Raw genomic sequence first — 19,900 nt, 5'->3', positions numbered from 1 at the left:
ATCCTATGGGCATATGCACACATATAAAAACGCCGGGAAAGCCCTGTGCATCAATGAGAAGTTGCCTTATAATTATCAACGTGTCTTCCTCAGAATCATTGTTCATTCGATGTTAAGCTGTGCTCCGTTTTACCTTTGATATTTGTAGGTCCGAGCACCGCTACTTTTGCTACTCCCCACAGGTCCGAACATCAAATTATAGACCCTTGAGAAAAACGTGTACGTTGCATGTTGTTGTTGGTTAGGCTGCATCACGCATGATGACGTCATTTATCATGTGAAAAGTTGTCCGCAATTGGTCAGATTTGCTAAATGACCCAGGTCACGCAGGTCAAAGTGTTAGCGGCAAGACACATCGACCGTTAATCTACACGTATTGAATTAGCTTCAGGGTTACTCTGTCATGTTTCTTTGCTAAACTTTGGATGAAATTTCGCGAAAACGGTATCCAAACTTTGATAAAATGGTAGCAAATTGAACGAGTATACTTGACGACATATTCAACGTACCAATAAGTCTCGCCGTCAGGAGAAATGACGTCAAACCATGGATATATTGCCTGCAATTGCAAACGGCATTGCAAACCGCATACCGATTCCCAATGATACTATAGGTAAGTTACTGTGACATATCTCCTTCATATGCGTTTTTTATTTGTACAGACTTTTCTGAAGATTACATTCGGTATATCGAGGATATCTAGTTGCTTCAAAGTTCAAGCCAGGCATCAGTAAAACTGCCGATTTGCGATTGTACGGTTCAAGAAGACAGGGTGCTGAAATAATATACACAGTCAATCCAACACAATTGTCATCAATAAAATTGCCGATTTTCGATCACCATGTAATCAGTGTTTCATCTAGGCTTTTGATCTGCTTCATGAAAATGCTGTTGAAACAATATACCACGCGTAAATTTTCCGTACGCTGATTTTGCATATGAAAGCCTGCCAGTTGAGAGTTACGTGTACGTTCACAAAGTTCATTGCCCTAGCCCGATACGGTTTCTGTGTCACATTATCTCTGTACGATTGAGAAAAGGAGACTGAAGTTTTTATGCATTGTATGGATGTCCATAACACTCTGAAAAAATTCTGATAGCAAAATCGACACGAACAATCGGACTTTATTGTCACAAAGTCACAGAAACGTGTTCAGTGCAGACGGCATGCAATGAAAGTCACAAGCAAACTGTGGTGTCAATGGCCCACACAATGGGTCCTGTTTTTGAATTCAGTGAACAGACAAACTTATTTTTCGGGGCAAATAAACCCTTACAAGTTACAAGTTAAGTTCCCCAAAATTTTAAAATCCCCTCGAAAATTCCAGTGGAAGGGGACCAATCCCCCCACCCTGGTGTAGTATCCTAGATGAAACACTGTGTAATATGGTTCAGTCTTTGCCAGCCTGCAGCCTTGCTTCACTTTCTTTTTCATTGACAGGCCTTAACTGGCTTATTGATAAATTCGCTAATGTAAATTCTCACTAGATTTTAAAAGCTACGTGAACCTTTTGTTTGCACTTTAGCACTGTAAATCATATATTTCTCATTTCAGTAACTTGTGTTTCTCATTCTTCTATCATTCCAGAGTTCATCTGTGACTGGTATTAAGGCTTCACGTTGAAGGAAAACTTCACAGTTTTACACTATAAAAGTATCAAAAACGCGAGCGATTAAATTTAGAGCGTAGCCCTACATGTAGCATTGTGTCTTTTCAGCATGGAAATCCCTTGGTTTGAGTGAGTAAACAGAATTTGTAAACATGTTTGCTGCGAAGTGATTTTACATAAAGTAACACTTTTATTTCCCATGGTCCATCTGGGTGAATTGTATCTATTTAAATTACACCCTCGCGATTCTTCTTTCTCATTAAATGCCAAAACAAATGTGTATTGCTTGATGTATAGTTTGATGTCCTTTCCATATAGAGGATCTCAATTTCATTACTACTACCGGTATTTGTTCAAAGCTTCCTATATTTATTCTATACATCAGAATAACTTTTGTTGGAATTGATAAGTACTGGAAATATTTGAATAAACTACAAGAACTTTGATCTATTTTACAATGCTGAGATTAACTCTTCACAATTTCTCAGAAGAAGTTTGATTCATCAAACAATGCTGAGGTAAACATCTCACAATATCTCCAACATCAGTTGTTCATGACAGTAAACTTGGACTAGTTTGTACTAGTTTTGATATAACATTATGCTAGCTTCATAAAGGTTTTAGACTTTTTTCCTTTGTTGTATTCAATGCAATTTTTCCCGTAACCTTTAGTAATAAATGAGTGTTTCTTCATCCTACATCAGGTGTTATCTTTTTTACTCACGTGTGAGCTAGTTCACTGGTATGGTAACTTTGATGAGGTGTGTCACATTTATCTAACAGGGTGACGAGGATCTCCAGCTGCTTGTGTTGTATTGTTGTGAGCCATTGAAGTGAGCATGACATGAGGTAGAAATAAATATATTTTGTGTGTACAAATAAAATATGACCCATTACATGCAGTATGATAATGGTGAATGAGCAATGTCCATTTTGAGCTGTTATATGTCTTCAAGTGGTCTAATATGAGCTGCTGTATGTCTGCAGGTCAAAAGTCATGGGCTGAAAGTTGTCTGCAATGAGCTGTGGCATGTCTGCAGGTCAAAAGTCATGGGCTGAAAGTTGTCTGCTATGAGCTGCTGTATGTCTGCAGGTCAAAAGTCACGGGCTGCATTTGAGCTGTCATGTGTATGTCATTGATCTGCATACCATGCCCCATGAGCTGCAATTTGCAGCTCAAAGCTAATTATATATGCACAAAATCAGACATTTGCAGATATCTGCAAGTGATCTGCTACAGCCGAGCTGCGAAGATCTGCAACAGCCATCTGGCAGGTCTGCAGGTTTGGTAAGGGTTTCCTAATATGAGGTTATTATTAAGGATGCACGAGGACATTGGTGCAGCGTATCGCTCGACGCGAAGCGGAGGGTGATGCACAGCGCCGATGTCATAGTGCATCCTTTGCGGTATTTTCGTGATAATCTTATTATTATACATCTTACATTCTTCACTGGGACATCAAATTGTCTAGCTGTGCAGCTATCTGTTGGCGGGGTAGGATGCGTGGCTATGCAGGTCATCAAAAGGTCAACCCTGCCTTTTGATGACCCGCATAGCGGCGCACGCTACCCCGCCAACAATAGCTGCGTTTCCACAGCTACAAATTGTCAGAGTAGTGACCGCTTTAGTGCAATGTCAACATTTTTTCTTCCGATTTATAGTGCAAATGTAGAACGCTATCTCAGACGGCTTCTGCAAACTCTGGAGTGTGTGTACTAGTACTACACACGTACGTACAGAGCGCGCGAGGCTGAACAAACTGGCCAATCCCTAACATCGTCTCACATACTGGAAGACAAGAAAAAAAGCTGTTCTTTGGTTGGTAGAGTGCGGGTGCGCGCTCAGCCGCAGGAAATTCAAGAAATGGGTGACATGGAAGTCACCGCGAAATAGGTGTTCATCTCCAAAATGTTTTGCCCAGGGCAAGTGGTATCTCTGAACGAACTGTTAGACGATGATGTCTCAAACATGATATCAAACGCCTTTAAGGTCAAGATTTGATTCGGGTTGGAACTGGTGCAATTTATAAAGTGAGCCGGCATAAGGATTAAAACTATGATATGAGGAGAACATCGTTGCGTACAAAGATTGACAGCTGAATAAATTGATCAGATAAAATTAAATGTGGATGCCGCGCTCTGATTGGGCTGATGACTGTCACAATTTTACACAATGTTCCAGTTTGCGACGTTGACGGGAAGCGCGCAAAACTTCAGCAGGTCAGCAAACTGATTATATCGGACTTTCCTTTCCGGCGGCCGCAACACTATTGTTCCTTGTATGTTCGTTACTCGATCCATTGAACGAGTTACCCGCGCAAATAACTGTCACAATTTGATGCATTCCTAGGCCAAAGATAGATACTATCAGCTGCCACGCCCCAAATGAAATGGGAAAATCGGACATTTGGTATATTGGAAATTGAAAAAACGGAAATACGAATTGTGGGAAATAGAGTTTGTCAGAGGGAAATTTGAATGGCCGTAAAGTGCCATCCTCACAGCAGTATACACCTGTTTCCTATATTTCAATCTCAGCCCAAAGATTTTTAATTTAGAAATAGGCCTAAAAGTTAATAATCAAAATGACAAAACCATTTGAAAATTGAAAATTAGCTCCATTTCGATTTTTTTTTTTGAAAATGCAAATTGGTGTATTGGTTGGCCGAATTGTGCCACGGATTGTAAATACTGCAAAATACAGGCCCTGTATTTGTGTTTCCTGTGTTACTCTGTATTGCTTTTTATTTACATGTATTACCCTAAATACACGCTAAAATATGTGCCTGTACCTGCCTTTATTAGTCACCCAGTGAAAGTTACATATCTGTTTCTTTTGGTGGCCGATTCGTACCGTACCATGCATTTACAACCTTACGTAAAAGTGGGATCACAGATTCTAAATCTTTCAGTTGTGAATTCAAAAATTGGTGAATAAGATTATGTGTTGAAGTACATCCATTTGTAAATGATATCATGGTATAGCAGTCCGGAATTTGTCTTTGAATGCAACAACTAAAGTTTAATTTGTTTGTCAAGATCTACACATGTTAGATCTCCTTGGTTATAACCATTTCGAAGTATTTTCGATATATTCCTTGGACCTGTTAATTTTTAAAGTTACCATGATGATAATGATTATTGGACCTGATTTGATGTCTATCAATCTTACATTTGCTTTTGATAAAGCTGCAAATTAATTTTTTAACTGTACATTTTATGTCTTCAGATATTCCAATCACTGAGGTTAAAAATGAAATATGTTAAATTGCACAAAACCTTGGTAACATCTACTCCCAATAGAATGCCTTCCGGTTGAAATCCACAAGACTTGGTTACTCAGAGTCCAATTCTACTCAGGCTGTGCAGGGTGTCTTCTTTCACACACTTGTAGCTCAAAGGAACACATTGTCGCATATTATGTTGCGTTTTAGAGTATTTTTTGACTTAAGCAACTAACACAGTGTGCATGAAATAACTAGTAATCTACTTTATTGACATAATCTCATGAGCGAACATACACGTCATCTGTCTCATCCGAGAGGCTTACATCACTCAACTCATAGTCCCGAATAATTTTGCATTGCGGAACAAAATACAAGCGTATAGTCTACAGGGGCACAGTTACTTAAAAGCACCGAAACAGAAGCCAATACCAGCGTAACTAACAACAGTCGCTCCTAAAATGCCAGCTATCACTGACACGGCAATTATCACCATATGGGATGTAGCATATGGTCAGAAGCCAGAAGGAAAAATAATACAGAGTTGAATTACAGTCGCTTGGAAAGTACGCGTTTCTGTAGATTACAACGTTTCCTACAGGGACAAAACATAAAAAAATATGGAGAATCAAAGAATTACTGAAAATGTCGTTCAGCTAAATGCGTTGCACTTCTACCCTTATGTCAAATTCTTCACTTGGAACGTGACATACTTGCGGATGATAGTAAGTACGCATTTACGTAAATATGTACATACACATATATACACATATATGTAAGCAATCACATCTGTGTGTAGTTGTATATGTTATTTATGATATAAACTCAGATATATATATATATATATATATATATATACATATATATACATATATTATATATATATATACGGATGAATAAAATTGCAAACGTCTACTGATCTGCTTGTATATTTTCTGTTTATTCTGTTGGTAATTTTGATACAACGTTTCGTCCTAAAAGTAGGACTTCATCAGGTTGAAGATGTCTACAAGGGAGAATACAGGCAAATACAGAACAGTGTAAGGATAGTGTTGATCCTAATTAAATGCTAAACGGACTTTACAGGCTGAGTAATTAGAACCTTACAAAGGATATAGAATATGACAATTCTTACCGTTTATGTGTGGCGCAGATGGAAAGTGACAATTCAAAATTGGTGGTAATGGTTATTATAAAGTGCCTGTCCGAGGGCGCTGTGAGCAATTGTTATTTAAATTACTTTTAGCTAAGAATGTTGAGGCCGTTTGGTGACAATGTACCCAGTTTTGAAATCCAGATGGATTCTATTTTCTTGCGAAGCGTGTCATCTTGTTTATTTATTTTGATAATCCCTATTATTAAAACGTCATGAATGGTGTGTTGATTTCGTTGAAATGAATCGCGACGGGAGTGTTAGTTTTGAGTCTTATGTTTGGAGGCCCATGACGAAATTTTGAAATCTGACAAAATGCACAGTTTGACACTAATAAAAAAAGACACTACACACTTATTTGCCATCATTATTTCATTTTCCAATGTAAAATAATACATTGAAATTATACAGAAGAAATTAGACACGTACGACTTTGGAAAGTGTCAAAAAATGAGGCCAAAACTTGCAATTTTTGCAATTTGGCTTAAAAATCTCATTTGCCCAATTAAAAAGTGACTTATTTTAAAGGCCATTATTGAAGCAGTAAACCCCGCCTGCTGGAGGGTATAAACGAGATTTTGGTACAATGCACGACATATAGCACTCGCCTATCGGCTCGTGCTATATGGAGCGAATTGTACCAAAATCGAGTGTATACCCGACTGCGAAGGGGGTTATTGCTATTATATTATACCAACTAGCGTGTATTTGTTGTCTTACTTGGGTATTTTCATCACTCTAAGAGCCAAGTGCAGAAAAACAGCGTCTGGGAGATTGAACGTCGGAAATTCTGCGCCCGAGACCGAGCATTTTTATAAGTTGGAATTCCGTACAGGCACATAGTATCCTATGATAAAAACGCATTACGTCCATATCGACATTGCATTTTATTGGCATGCAACACGAACGATACTTGTCAAAAATACCTGCTGCACTCATACAGAAAATGGGTCAAGAGTTCAAATCAAAAGAAAAAAGTAACAATTTTTTCGTAAATTACATAAGAACAATAGTCCTGGCTTTTTGGGCATACTAAAATAGATTTGTCTCATTCTGTACCGCTTACCGTCGCAACATTCAGTGGTGGCACAGTGAAGTTACAGGACCTATTTCTGACAGATAATTTGGACATTAATTGTACCAGAAACCAAGCAGTTTTAAAATAATACAGACTTGCGATGACTGCAACTGTGATGAACAGTTGTGCAGATTCTGAGTGTGTTGCCTGATGCAGGGAGAGCTGGACACTGACACTGCTCGACGTTGCATTTGATGTCAAATATTGTCGCAGTCGCAGGAGTCATCCAATTGTTTTTTGAACTTCTTGGTCTACATTGTTAGGACATCCCGATCTGTTATAGCCCAAACTTTGGTAAATATTATCTTACATACTGTTACTGTGAGGAAGTGAATTTATTTGTGTATGAACGAATACTATCTTCATTTTAAAGAGCGGTACTAGGATATATCGCGTCTCGACTCCCGCAATATCAAGCAAAGTGCACGGTGCGCTGTCGCCCTAATATTTGTGTGCATCATACCCCAAACGTGCTGCTTCAGAGATGTCTTTCATCATCGATCCCAACTTATTTACACCAAGAGGTGAGTTACAGACCCACACTTTATCTGTGTATCAAAATTCGGTCTTCGGTCTTTGAAACAAAGTGGACTGTTTCGGTCTTTCTCGAGGGTCTATGGTTTAGATAGGTACGTTCAAATGCACCGACTGGGCAATTTTCAGAAAATGCTGGTTTAGGGGCCCGTTTAGCACTGCTATCAGTGCTAAAACAGTATTTTAGCATCGGTGGAATGAGCTCTCGTCCAATCAGAATGGCGCATGGTAGCTGATATATATAATTTGTGATTGCGCCTAATCACCTTTGTTTGTTATAAATGTGAAGAATAGTATCAGATTTGATGAAATTTGTGGTTTATAACTTGTCAGAATATAATATATACTGTTATTTTGAATGCCAACCTTTGATTTCATCCTGCTGACCATATTTTCTCCATGTAAAACTGTTTATTTTAGGCCAAAAATCACACTTTTTTATTTTTGAAGATAACAATTTTAAATTTTAGGAACATTTTCATCATCACAATTGAGTGTCATAAACACTTGTAAACTAAGATTTTTTTAATTATTCAAATTATATGCAAATTAGTAATTTGGGTCATAGGTCAATTATGGATTTTTAAGCGCCAAAATATCAAAAACTATGATTTTTTAATTTTTTTTGTGTGATTTTTGCAAAAGTATATTGTCATCTGAATATGATAAGTCATTTTGTTAATCTTTGCCTGATTGAAAAGCAGAATAAATGAAGGTCAAAAACTGCATTTTTCACAGAGTGTCACACCTCTGTAGGTCAAAGGTCAAATGCATCATGGAATGATATTGGTGCAAATAAAACCAATTTTCAACAGAATTACTGTTTGAAATGACTCAGTTTTTAAAGTTGCTGCAGAATAGGTCTTTTTAGCAGCTTATAAGTCTGCATAGAGGCTGGTCATCCTCATCAGGAAGTCCTGACATAGGCAAGTCATATGTTTAGTTATAGGTTCGTTTGCTTCTGAGCGTGGAAAGTGGCAAGTTGTCCTCTTGTAGAGATGACAGGGGTAGATTATCAGCTGCGTGATGTGTTCCCTTAGATATGAGCCAAGAAAGAGGTAAGGTGTCCTTATACTGAAATGATGGAACAAGACAAGCCATCAACTTGTTTTTAATTTCTGTTGTTTGTGAATGAGGAGAGTGGCAATGTTGTCTTCCTTCTGAAGTGATGAAAGAGGTAAGTCATCGATGTTATCATATCCTTGTATGCAGCATTTCTGAAGTGAGCTAAAGGCAATGTGTCTTCCTTCTGAAGTGATGAAAGAGGTAAGTCATCGATGTTGTCATATTCCTTGTATGAAGCATTTCTGAAGTGAGCTAAAGGCATTGTGTCTTCCTTCTGAAGTGATGAAAGAGGTAAGTCATCGATGTTGTCATATTCCTTGTATGCAGCATTTCTGATGTGAGCTAAAGGCATTGTGTCTTCTTTCTGAAGTGATGAAAGAGGTAAGTCATCGATGTTGTCATATCCTTGTATGCAGCATTTCTGATGTGAGCTAAAGGACAATGTGTCTTCTTTCTGGAGTGATGAAAGAGGTAAGTCATCGATGTTGTCATATTCCTTGTATGCAGCATTTCTGATGTGAGTATAGGCAACGTGTTTTCTTCATCAGATGAACTGCTGATGTCATCAACCACTGCATCATCATCTTTTCCAACACCATCATCTAATTTCACTTCTATATTTTGGTTGGCTTCAACAAGCTGTAGGAGATGTTCTTTCTTTTCCTTTAGGTTTAGTTTAGATCTTCCTTTCACCTTTTTGCTTTTTTCAACATGGACACCCAGTGACACTAACAAGGACCATAGCTGAAATTGTTGTGTGCAGTCTCCACTCTTTCATTTCTTCACTTGCTGTTTATTAAGGATGAGCTTGTTTCCTTGTAGTTGACTCATCACAACAGCTCCCTCTGTTTTTCTCTCTTCAGCCTTTGTTCCTGCGCCTGTATACTGCATCTCTCTGTGATTGATTTGCCAGGGGTTGGGTTGGTGCAGATTAAATAATCTTTGGTTTCTTTGGTTAAATTCCCCTCTTTGTATTCTTCTTCTATTGCGTTTGTTACGATTTTGTTGATTTTGTTAGTGGGGTCTGATCGAAGGCGTTAATAATGTTTGGGGTTGTTCAGGATTTTGTCTGCTTCTGCGATGTAATCTGTCTTATTCATGACCACAGTGGATGAACCTTTGTCCGCTGGTTTGATTACTAAATCTGGTCTTTGTCTTAAATTTGTCAATGCATCTCTCTCTAGTTTATTTAGGTTGTCCTGTCGCCTTTGTCAACGATGATATCAATAATCAACCTTATATTAATAAGTTCAGGGAGTCTATCTAATCTATCTAATCACATGCAACAGATGCAATAAACAGTATGTTGGAGAAACTAAAACAGAATTTCGCCTCAGGTTCAATAACCATCTATCAACCATAATACTCAAAACTAACACTCCCATCGCGATTCATTTCAACGAAAATCAACACACCATTCATGACGTTTCAATAATAGGGATTATCAAAATAAATAAACTAGATGACACGCTACGCAAGAAAATAGAATCCATCTGGATTTCAAAACTGGGTACATTGTCACTAAACGGCCTCAACATTCTTAGCTAAAAGTAATTTAAATAACAATTGCTCACAGCGCCCTCGGACAGGCACTATAAATAACCATTACCGCCAATTTTGAATCGTCACTTTCCATCTGCGCCACACATAAACGGTAAGAATTGTCATATTCTATATCCTTTGTAAGTTTCTAATTTACTCACCTGTAAAGTCCGTTAGCATTTAATTAGGATCAACACTATCCTTACACTGTTCTGTATTTGTCTGTATTCTCCCTTTGTAGACATCTTCAACCTGATGAAGTCCTACTTTTAGGAGGAAACGTTGTATCAAAATTACCAACAGAATAAACAGAAATATACAAGCAGATAAGTAGACGTGTGCAAAGTTATTCATCCGCTATTACCAAACCACGCTACGAACAACACTGGGAGCTATCTGTACATCTCAAATATACGTATATATATATATATATATATATATATATATATATATATAGATATATATATATAGATATATATATATAATATAAAGGGTGCTTGAGAAATGATTATATACAATTTCATCTCTACAACTTTGTTTCATGAGCCGCAAAACTTACTCTTTAAGAGATTGCGGATAACCAATTACGCAGACGGTTGAATTTGGTTGTCTAGCCCATGTAGATGTATATTCACATCAGTATAGTCTCCTGACGAGTGAGTCTTGCAGCTCACAAAACAAAATGAAATTGTAAAAACATTTCTCCAGCAACCTTGCTCTACGTTCGCTTTGAGCAAATCAGATCGTAAAAAGTCAGAGGCGCACACACACACACACACACACACACACACAAACACACACACACATAATATATATACCGGTATATATATATATATATATATATATATATATATTATATATATATATATATATATATATATATATATATATATATATATATATATATATATATATAATGACATCACACTATAGGTGTACGGTTTACAGGATTTCCGTATACCCCTACTGCTGACGTCAGAAGTAGGGTATTATTATATCTTATTAATCCTTGTTGGGAAATTGGATTGCTCGCCACATAAATAAAACAGAAGCAAGTCACTACAAATGAAAACCACATAGAAACATAGCACAAAAAATACAGACAGAAAGAAAGACAGATAGACATAAAAGCATGTACATATATATTTCTGCATGTGAAAAGATGTGTGAATGGTCATGTGCGCGGACCTTAGTTTCTATGAAAAAATTCTGAATTATAGACCGAAATTGCTCTCGGTACAAAAGACATTTTGTAACGCTTTGTATTTGTTCGTGGTATTCTCAGTCGTCCACTCCTGTCGATACGTTCATTGTCAAAGTCACTGTACAGGGATGAGTCGTGTCAGATAATATCTGTCTCACTTTATCAGTAAGTCGTCTGCTATACAGATTTTGAATGGATGCTGGTTTTCCCCTGTAATGCTACTGGCTTCCTTAACGATTTTCTCCAACCTGCCCTTGTCATGAACAGAAATCACATCACCCAAGCAGACAATCCAAAGACAGAATACTCAAAACTGAAGCATTGTAAAACATGGAAAGGAGTTTTCGATTAACATCAAATGATCTTAATTTACGAAGGCAGTACATGCGACTATTAGTTTCCTTTATGATAAAATCCACGTTAACACAAAACTTCAGTTTGTCATCTAGTCTTCAGCGTACCAAGATATGTACATGTACGTTTTCTCTCAACCTTGGCCCCTGTCTATTAAAATGGAGTCAGGTTTTTTCGCATTTCTTCTAAGTCAATGTGCATTTCCTTGGTCTTCTGTACATTAAGATGCAGGTACGTTCCTTTACAATACTGTACAAAGCGACCAATTTCATCAATATACTGAGAATGATTGTCCTGGTTAATTTTGCCTACCAAACTTGTGTCATCTGCAAACTTGACAAGTCGACAGGTCTCAGTGCAACTACGACAGTCTGACGTGTATAAAGTAAACAGAAATGGGGCTAGAACAGTACCTTGGGGTGCACCTGTGTTAGAACTAATGTTTAATTTGATGTCACCCAATCGAATATATGGTGACCTGTTTGTTAGATAATTAAAGATCCAGGCGATCATGTTTGTGGGGACCTCATTCTCAGTAATTTCTGAACTAAAAGATGTGGCTGAATGGTATTGAATGCACTTGAGAAATCAAACATAACACGAACAGATTTACCGGCATGATCAAGGTGTGAAAAAATATTGTGAAGAACCAATAAAATTGCATTATCAGTACTCCTGTTCAGCCTGTACGCAAATTGATATGATCAATAAAATCTTTACTAAAAGTATTAAGTTGGGTAAGAACAATGCGCTCGCAAACTTTCATATGTGCTGACGTCAGAGCAACAGGACGAAGGTCATTCATAGTTGAAAAAAAAAACCGATTATTTAGGTACAGGAATTATACATGACCGTTTCCATTTTTCAGGAAGAGAGTTACTTTTGAAACGCATATTGAAAATGATGGAAAATATGTTGGCAATTTGATTTGCACATATTTTAAGTACTCGTGGAGATATTCTATCGGGACCGGATGCTTTTGTGGGGTTCACATTATTGAATAATTTGTTCACCCCTCCTCATTTGTCGAAAAGAACTGATCATCATCATTGCGTCCAGGACTACAAAGTGTTTTCGTATTTGTATGTGTTCACTGAAAAAATCATGACAGTCGAATCTGTTATAGAATAAATTGACTTTGCTTGCGTAAGTATTGTTTATTCTGGGGACACAGATTGGTACTGTTGTTCACATTGTTATGTCCACTCATAAGTGTAAGACCATGCCAAGCACGTTTCATTATTGCCGATAAAGTTCTCCTCAATTTTTCCTTGTATGCTCGTTTTTCCTTTCGGATGGTATTTTTCAGTTCCTTTTGAACTACTTTGAGTTCATCTTTATTTTCCTGGCATGGAGTAGTCGCTTTTTGTTGACCAAAGACTTTACGGCTTTCGAGATCCACGGTTTATTGTTTGAAATATCTTTACTATTTTGTTGAGTACGACAGAGTCTACGCAGAAATTAATAGAATCGCCAACTGTCTCTACTAATTGTCAATAGGTGTTGAAGAATCTAATCTAATCCTGAAAGGCCTTCAATGAATCGATAGATTTTGGAGACCAACGCTTCACTGTGATAGTTTTCGGCGGTTCTCTTTGAACAACAGGACGGTATTTAGGCAAGAGATGAACAAGATTGTGGTCAGATTTACCTAGCGGGGGGAGGGAAGAGCTGACAGATGAATAGGCATCCTGCACCTTTGAGTAGCAAAGATCAATTATTCTGTCATTCCGGGTAAAGCACGACACATGTTGTTCGTAGCTGGTACTAGTTTTCTTCGACGAGCAATGGTTGAAATCACCGTTGACAATATGAAGTGCATCTGAGCTGCGGTGTCGATGGCGTGTATTGTGCTACAGTTCATCAGCAGCTGCCTTAGCATTAGCACTTTTTCTACTGAAACATTTGTAAGCATTCTCGTGCAGATGAAAATTCAGGGGTACAAAGAAATTAACTGAAAAATGCGGTAAAGGTAATATATAGAGATAAGGGACTGGACGTAAATAGCAGGGGGAGGGCCGGGGGGATTTGGGGGAGGGTCACAAATTTTTGAGCCTCTGTTTGGGGGAGGGTCACAATTTTTTGAGCTCCTCTAAGGGGGAGGGTCACAAATTTTTGGGCTTGTTGTCGGTGCACTAAAGGTAGAAAGCAAATTGTTTGTATAGACAATTATGCTCACATGACATCACTTGCACACTGCCTCTTACTTTCTATTAAGTGATCATTCCCAACTCTCTGTGTATCTCTTCCCCACCATTATCTTAAATAGGATTGTCTCTCTTGTTGCTATTCTTATTGCCATAAAGTTTATAGCAAATCCAATCTATTGTTCCTCAGCTAACCCGTGGCACTCTGGCTGCCCAGTGTACATGTACCGGTAGTGTGTTTCGTTAATAAACATTGGACAGTGTTTTTGCTAAGATTGGGGAACATTGGGAACCCTGGTAAAATTTATGTTGTCCGCTAGTATGACTGCACTGATATACCAAGGCTAACCCTGGTAAAATGACTGGGGAACCTTGGTAACATTTACCTAGGTGTGACCGCCCTTAACAAAAGCACTGCTGGATATTACCACAATACCTTACATTGTTCCACTGATGTAGTCAATCTTGAACCTATAACTATTTGACAATATTATTTCTCATTCCACTTTTTGTTGATCAACAAAAGTTCCCTCTCTTTCATAAGCCACTTCCCTTTAAAGTTTAAGGCCAAGCTCCACCCTGCATCAGTCACTTTTTAGGTACATGAATTTTAGTTTTTAGAGATACTATTGTTTGAAATTAAGAGCAAGCTTTGGTGTGATAATTAATAATTTTGATTCCAGAAAAGTGATTTTAGTATACTTAAATATTTAGGTACAGTCATCTGATTGGTATGGCTACTTGTGGCATTTTTCAAGTTTACATTGGCTTTACCACATGGGTACTATCTTTGGAATGGATAGTGTTCATTTATGTTGTGAAGGCAGGATATATGACATTTGTTGAAATTTAATGTGGGTAATTTATACAGTGAATCAGCCATGTTGATCACGTATTCAGATTGAACTTGATTAAATATGGTGATATCCCAATGTCATTTCAGAATATGGAGACTTGATTGGTCATGAAATAGTGTTTGCCACTTCTGTGTCAAATCAGGATCAGTCTATCCTCTATTATCTAGGCTGCTTTCTGTGATGTTTAAAATGCAAAGAAACAAGGCACAAAAATTGACAAAGTATTTTCAATGTTAAAACACCATAATTTCACACTATAGCATTCAATCCATGACCATACTTTGATTGTTTGCTTAAATTATTGTTTGAATAGGTATAGCCTTACCCGAATCTGTTGACCTTTCCCCACAAACAGGGCAACATGACCAAAACTTCTCACTGTGTACTGGAACACGATAGTAAATTTTGTAAAACTGGATTTGATATGAGTGCAATGAGCACATGTAGGCCTACAGGTATTTTCAATTCTCTGACTACACAGGTCTATCATGAATATTATAAAATCAAGTGAATAATGGGGTCATGCACACATGTACCGTAGTTTTACATATGTACCAGGAACACATTTTAAACATACATTGTACTTTCCCATATTTCCTCCCCATGTAGAGATTGAACTGCTCAATACATTGTACATGACCATATATCATTGTTATGGAGATCAGTGTCACATTGTGTTTCCAGTATTCCCTCAATTGTCAATGTGATAAATTCAAAATTTAATGAATTTCACTGATATTTTGATATTAAATTATAATTCCTTAGACAAAATGGCAGGCACATGCATGTGCATTAATATAAAAGAAAACATTTGAAGAGTATTACTTATCACAATCACTCTTAATGGAGTATAAGTGAGCTCTATTCCATTATGAGCCAATTTGGGCATTAATTATTGGAATTATTGGACAGTCTGTTGAATCATAGCTCTGCATGGCAGGGCTGTGTGTTACCGGCGTTATACGGCCTCCCACCACAGGCCGTATAACGCCGGTAACACTTGCCAATGCAGAGCTATAGTTGAATCATAACATTCCACATCGGCAGTTCAAAGCCAAAGTGAAAGGGTACATATTTACTGCCTACTTGACATGATATATGCCATTGACTTGGTGTAGCAGTCTAAGCCTTACGAGAATGGTAAGAGTATTCAGCTTTGGCTGCTTTGATAGCCTCCAACAACGGCAAAAGCCTATGCACCCGGTAGAGACAGAGAGCTCTTTGAGGTAAGTAGTCTTTGCGTAGCGACGGTGGTACACATATCCTCCTAGCGTACGGCAATATTGCCATTGTACCTCAATATTTGGACTGCTGTTTAGGTAGGACGTCAACTTGAGGACGTCAACTTGATCAAACCCTAAAATCTAAAAGCTTAAACTCGAAAAAAAGGCAAACTCTTCAGTTTCGGAACTGCAGCTACATAAAGCAATATATGATACCACGGTACTACCAAAAGAGTGTGGTAGCTCCTAGCTTTGCATGGCAGGGCTGTGTGTTTTACCAGCGTTATACGGCCTGTGGTAGGAGGCCGTATAATGTGCGCTGGTAACACAGCCCTGCCATGCAGAGCTAAGTAGTTCCATGGTGATACTGATACGCTCCTGCTTGGGAAAACAACACCGAGACTTGTGAATTGCAATATCACATCCTTCTGATCCTTAATATATTTTTCATAAGCCAATAAGTCAATCATTTAAACATACAGACCATTATTTCCTGAAAATGATAGGCTAAAATGTACAGAGTACGTCCAGAGAACTTCTTGGTACAGCGGAAACTTGTAAATAAATTTGTATTGAGTGAATAATGACTTACATGACGAATCTCTGACGAAAATGACGTTGAAATTACTGTCATTTTCCAGAATATATGTACGTACCAAGCTTGCAGGTCAAGTATAGAGGGTCAAGTATGATGTGAAATAGGCCCAGAAGAAAGTTTTTAAATAGCTTTGAACAAGCGGACTGCCAATCTTGTTTAGTGGTCATCTAGTACCAAGACTTAAACTTTTCACATAATGCTATGCTTAATGTCTACCTCCATGGTGTACAACATACCGGTACATGATTCTGCACTCGGCAGAGGACTGCACTTTCATATTGGAAATTTTGTGAGTTTACATGGTGGTGTAATCTTACAATGTCCCTGTTTAGAAATGGCTAATATTATGATACTTTGGACAAAGCTATTTTTGTCAACATTTTACAGTACTATCTTGTCAATGCACCAATTATAAAAATTCATTGCCACCATTTTAATACTTCGGCATTGCAATCGTCATGCTGCTTGACACTTGAATTAAAAGACTCTCTACTAGATATATAGCAAGTTAAAGGGACAAAGCTGCTCATTATTGACATTATTTTGCCATTTAAATTTCTTTTGATAGATTATTCTCACTGAAGTATGCTCACTCTCTGGTTATTGCAATTCTCACTTTTTATAAGGCACATTAACATGTGAAATTTACTGTGACAATTTTTGGTATATACCTTAAATTAAATTATTAAGTGACCACATGTTATATCCATGCATGCATATGAGTTGAGCTGTGATAACCAGAGATTGCAATTAAGCCCATTTCAGTAAGCAGCAGAAGAAACATATATATTCAACGGAAATTAAAATGACCAAAATTTTGTCAAAAATGAGTGACTTTGTCCCTTTAATTGCAACGCACAAACACACAGACATACAATGTTTGGCAGTAAAGGAAGTGCTTTATTAACCGCGCAACAGAATACAAACGCGCTACAAGGAGTAAAGCACCTCGACACCTACAGTAAAGAAACAACAGTAGGTATTGAAAACAGCAGTAAAGTTACATAGCGTGAACAAAGTTCAAGTGTGAAACATAAGGTGTATCAATAATTACAGAGCGAGGAATGAGCTATAAATGAATGATACAAGGCACAAGGGCGGGAAATATAGGGGGAGAACGAGACAACAGCAGCTAAGCAGTCAAACAGATGCATGCTGGGAAGAATTTCCTATGATAGTAGACTGAGGGCGCTAATATGACAGCGGTGCACTGTAGAGAAACCTGCTACGTGCTGCAATTACACAAATTTAGTAAACAAAATTGAATACAATTGCAACGCACAAACACACAGACATACAATGTTTGGCAGTAAAGGAAGTGCTTTATTAACCGCGCAACAGAATACAAACGCGCTACAAGGAGTAAAGCACCTCAACACCAAGGCAAGGCCACCAAACAGAGTATGGCTGAGGCGAAAAAAACGTGTTTTTTTGGAAAGTGAAATGGAGAAAAAGTAGAGGGAGGAACAAAGTGACAGGGAGGAGAAAATTGCTGACTCTGGGAGGCTTAAGGTAAAGGGCGACGAATTCGGACGCGCACACGCTTTAGAACGTTTCTGCGCAGATTTAACTCTAGCCTGCCGCAAGTGGGTATTTGTAGCGCATATATTTAACATCACCTGTCATTGTTGAAATTGCACTTTTACCTAATTTTTGACTCAGTGTCTTAGAAATACATGTGACCTATAACCTTGTCATATTTTGACCCCCTAGGGAGCTGTTTTTTATTCATATGAGCGAAAAATTAACATTTCCCTCCCATTTATATGGCGCAAATTACCCGTTCACCTGGAGTATTGTAGAAAGTAGCGTGGTGACACCCTTGTATTAAAAGTGTAAACTAAATGGTATTATGTCAGGAGTTTGTTCGCCAAGTTTGGTCAAAATGACACCATTCAAGCGACAGGAAGAAAGTTCGAAAATTATGTAGTGATATAATTTCGATATCGTCATTTTGTAATCGATACTTATGTTAAAATTTCTTTACAAACATCATGAAAACTATACATTCGATAGATATGGATCTTAAGTCTTGGTATTTATTAAAATTAACTCATTTGCTAAGCGTTTTATAATTGCTTTCTTTAGTTTAAGTGAATTATATCATTTTTATTTATTTCTAACGACGCCATTTAACGTCCGTTTCCATGGAAACGAGCGTGGTGACCCCCCCTTTTTTATTTCATTTCTGCACTTGCACAACTTCCAAGAATATTTGTGCAAAGTTTCAAGAAAATGACACCACAACTAATTTTGACGTAATTCGTAGTGCTTCACCTTAAGGCAGAAGAAGGCCCAGGCCTGGGTAACGGCAATCAGAGGGGAATGGAAATGTAACCTGTGTAAACCATGGACTTCCAGTCTCCCTGAAGCTTAATTAAGGACTCAGGAACTCTCCCGCCATGGCGGCAGCCGTGGCTCCGCCTCTCCGGAGGCTGTGAAAGGAAAAATCTGAAGTTGAAAGGCCGATTTGCGCGCAGAGCTGCTTAAATTTAAGAGCGAGGGATGATTTTGTGAGGGGAACTAACTGGCCAGAATGAGGCACGACAAAGGTGGGAGAGCCAGCAGGGGCGGGAACCACGGATAACATATTGCAGTAAGCGCGAACTGGGCAGAGCTGGGAGGCTGGAACCGCGGCTACGGGTATGTGGTGCAAAAAGTCATGTTTCTGTCTGGATTTGGACCACTGAGTGGTAATGAGCAACCCTTGTGAAGTAAATTTTATGTCCCCGCGAGTAAGATGTTCAGTAGGAGAGAAACTGGAGGCTGAAGCAGGGACTAGGTTTGATTTCCGAAGGAATGAAAAAAAGGCAATAATAATACATGCCCAGATGGTTGCGTCCATGGGAACAGTAGTGTCCAGGCAGTTGTACATGGATGCTAGGTGAGAGGGCAAAATTGGCTGGCGAGGGTGAGGGGTCTGAGACATGGACTTGTCCAGTCCTTGCAAAGTGAGGCGGAGATCGAAGGTATAAATGTGTGAGTGGGGGAAACCTAGTAACTTGGACCATGTGCAAATACCTGCCACGTAGTTCCGAATGGACCTAGAACTACGAAAGGACCGGGCTAGAAAGCAGGCAAAGGCTGACAGAATGAGACCATTTGCTGGAAATGGCTTGATACACATGAAACTAGTGAAATGCAAATAAGAGGCTAGTTGAGTCTTTAAGTTGCGGTATGTCCCTGGACGGAATGCTGCGATCTGAGCTGACCGAACTTCTTGTTGGATGATGGCCAAGCGGTCGCCGTTACCTGTAAGAAATCAAATGATATCATTCAGGTGAAACAGGTGTGGGTAAACAGGCATCTGG

At 38.3% G+C, this 19,900-nt stretch overlaps 1 protein-coding gene and 1 long non-coding RNA gene across 2 annotated transcripts in view; one reads left to right on the top strand and one right to left on the bottom strand.

Annotated features, from left to right (window-relative positions):
* The first annotated feature begins 442 nt into the window (after window positions 1-442).
* Window positions 443-2,308, top strand: LOC139126561 (uncharacterized). Its single transcript, XR_011550637.1, has 2 exons — window positions 443-613; window positions 1,589-2,308. It is a non-coding gene; the product is annotated as an uncharacterized lncRNA (long non-coding RNA).
* Window positions 2,309-5,086: 2,778 nt separating this feature from the next.
* LOC139126559 (uncharacterized) overlaps window positions 5,087-19,900 on the bottom strand; it is a 92,676-nt gene continuing 77,862 nt past the window's right edge. Inside the window, exon 6 of the mRNA XM_070692633.1 lies at window positions 5,087-5,429. Coding sequence (XP_070548734.1) covers window positions 5,275-5,429 — 155 coding nt within the window. The 3' untranslated portion in view covers window positions 5,087-5,274. The remainder of the gene's footprint in view (window positions 5,430-19,900) is intronic.

Source organism: Ptychodera flava, unplaced genomic scaffold (genome assembly GCF_041260155.1).
Source record: "Ptychodera flava strain L36383 unplaced genomic scaffold, AS_Pfla_20210202 Scaffold_100__1_contigs__length_311780_pilon, whole genome shotgun sequence".
Lineage (NCBI taxonomy): Eukaryota > Metazoa > Hemichordata > Enteropneusta > Ptychoderidae > Ptychodera > Ptychodera flava.
The sequence above is the reverse complement of the archived record's forward strand: the minus strand, read 5'-3'. Positions and strand labels throughout refer to the sequence as shown.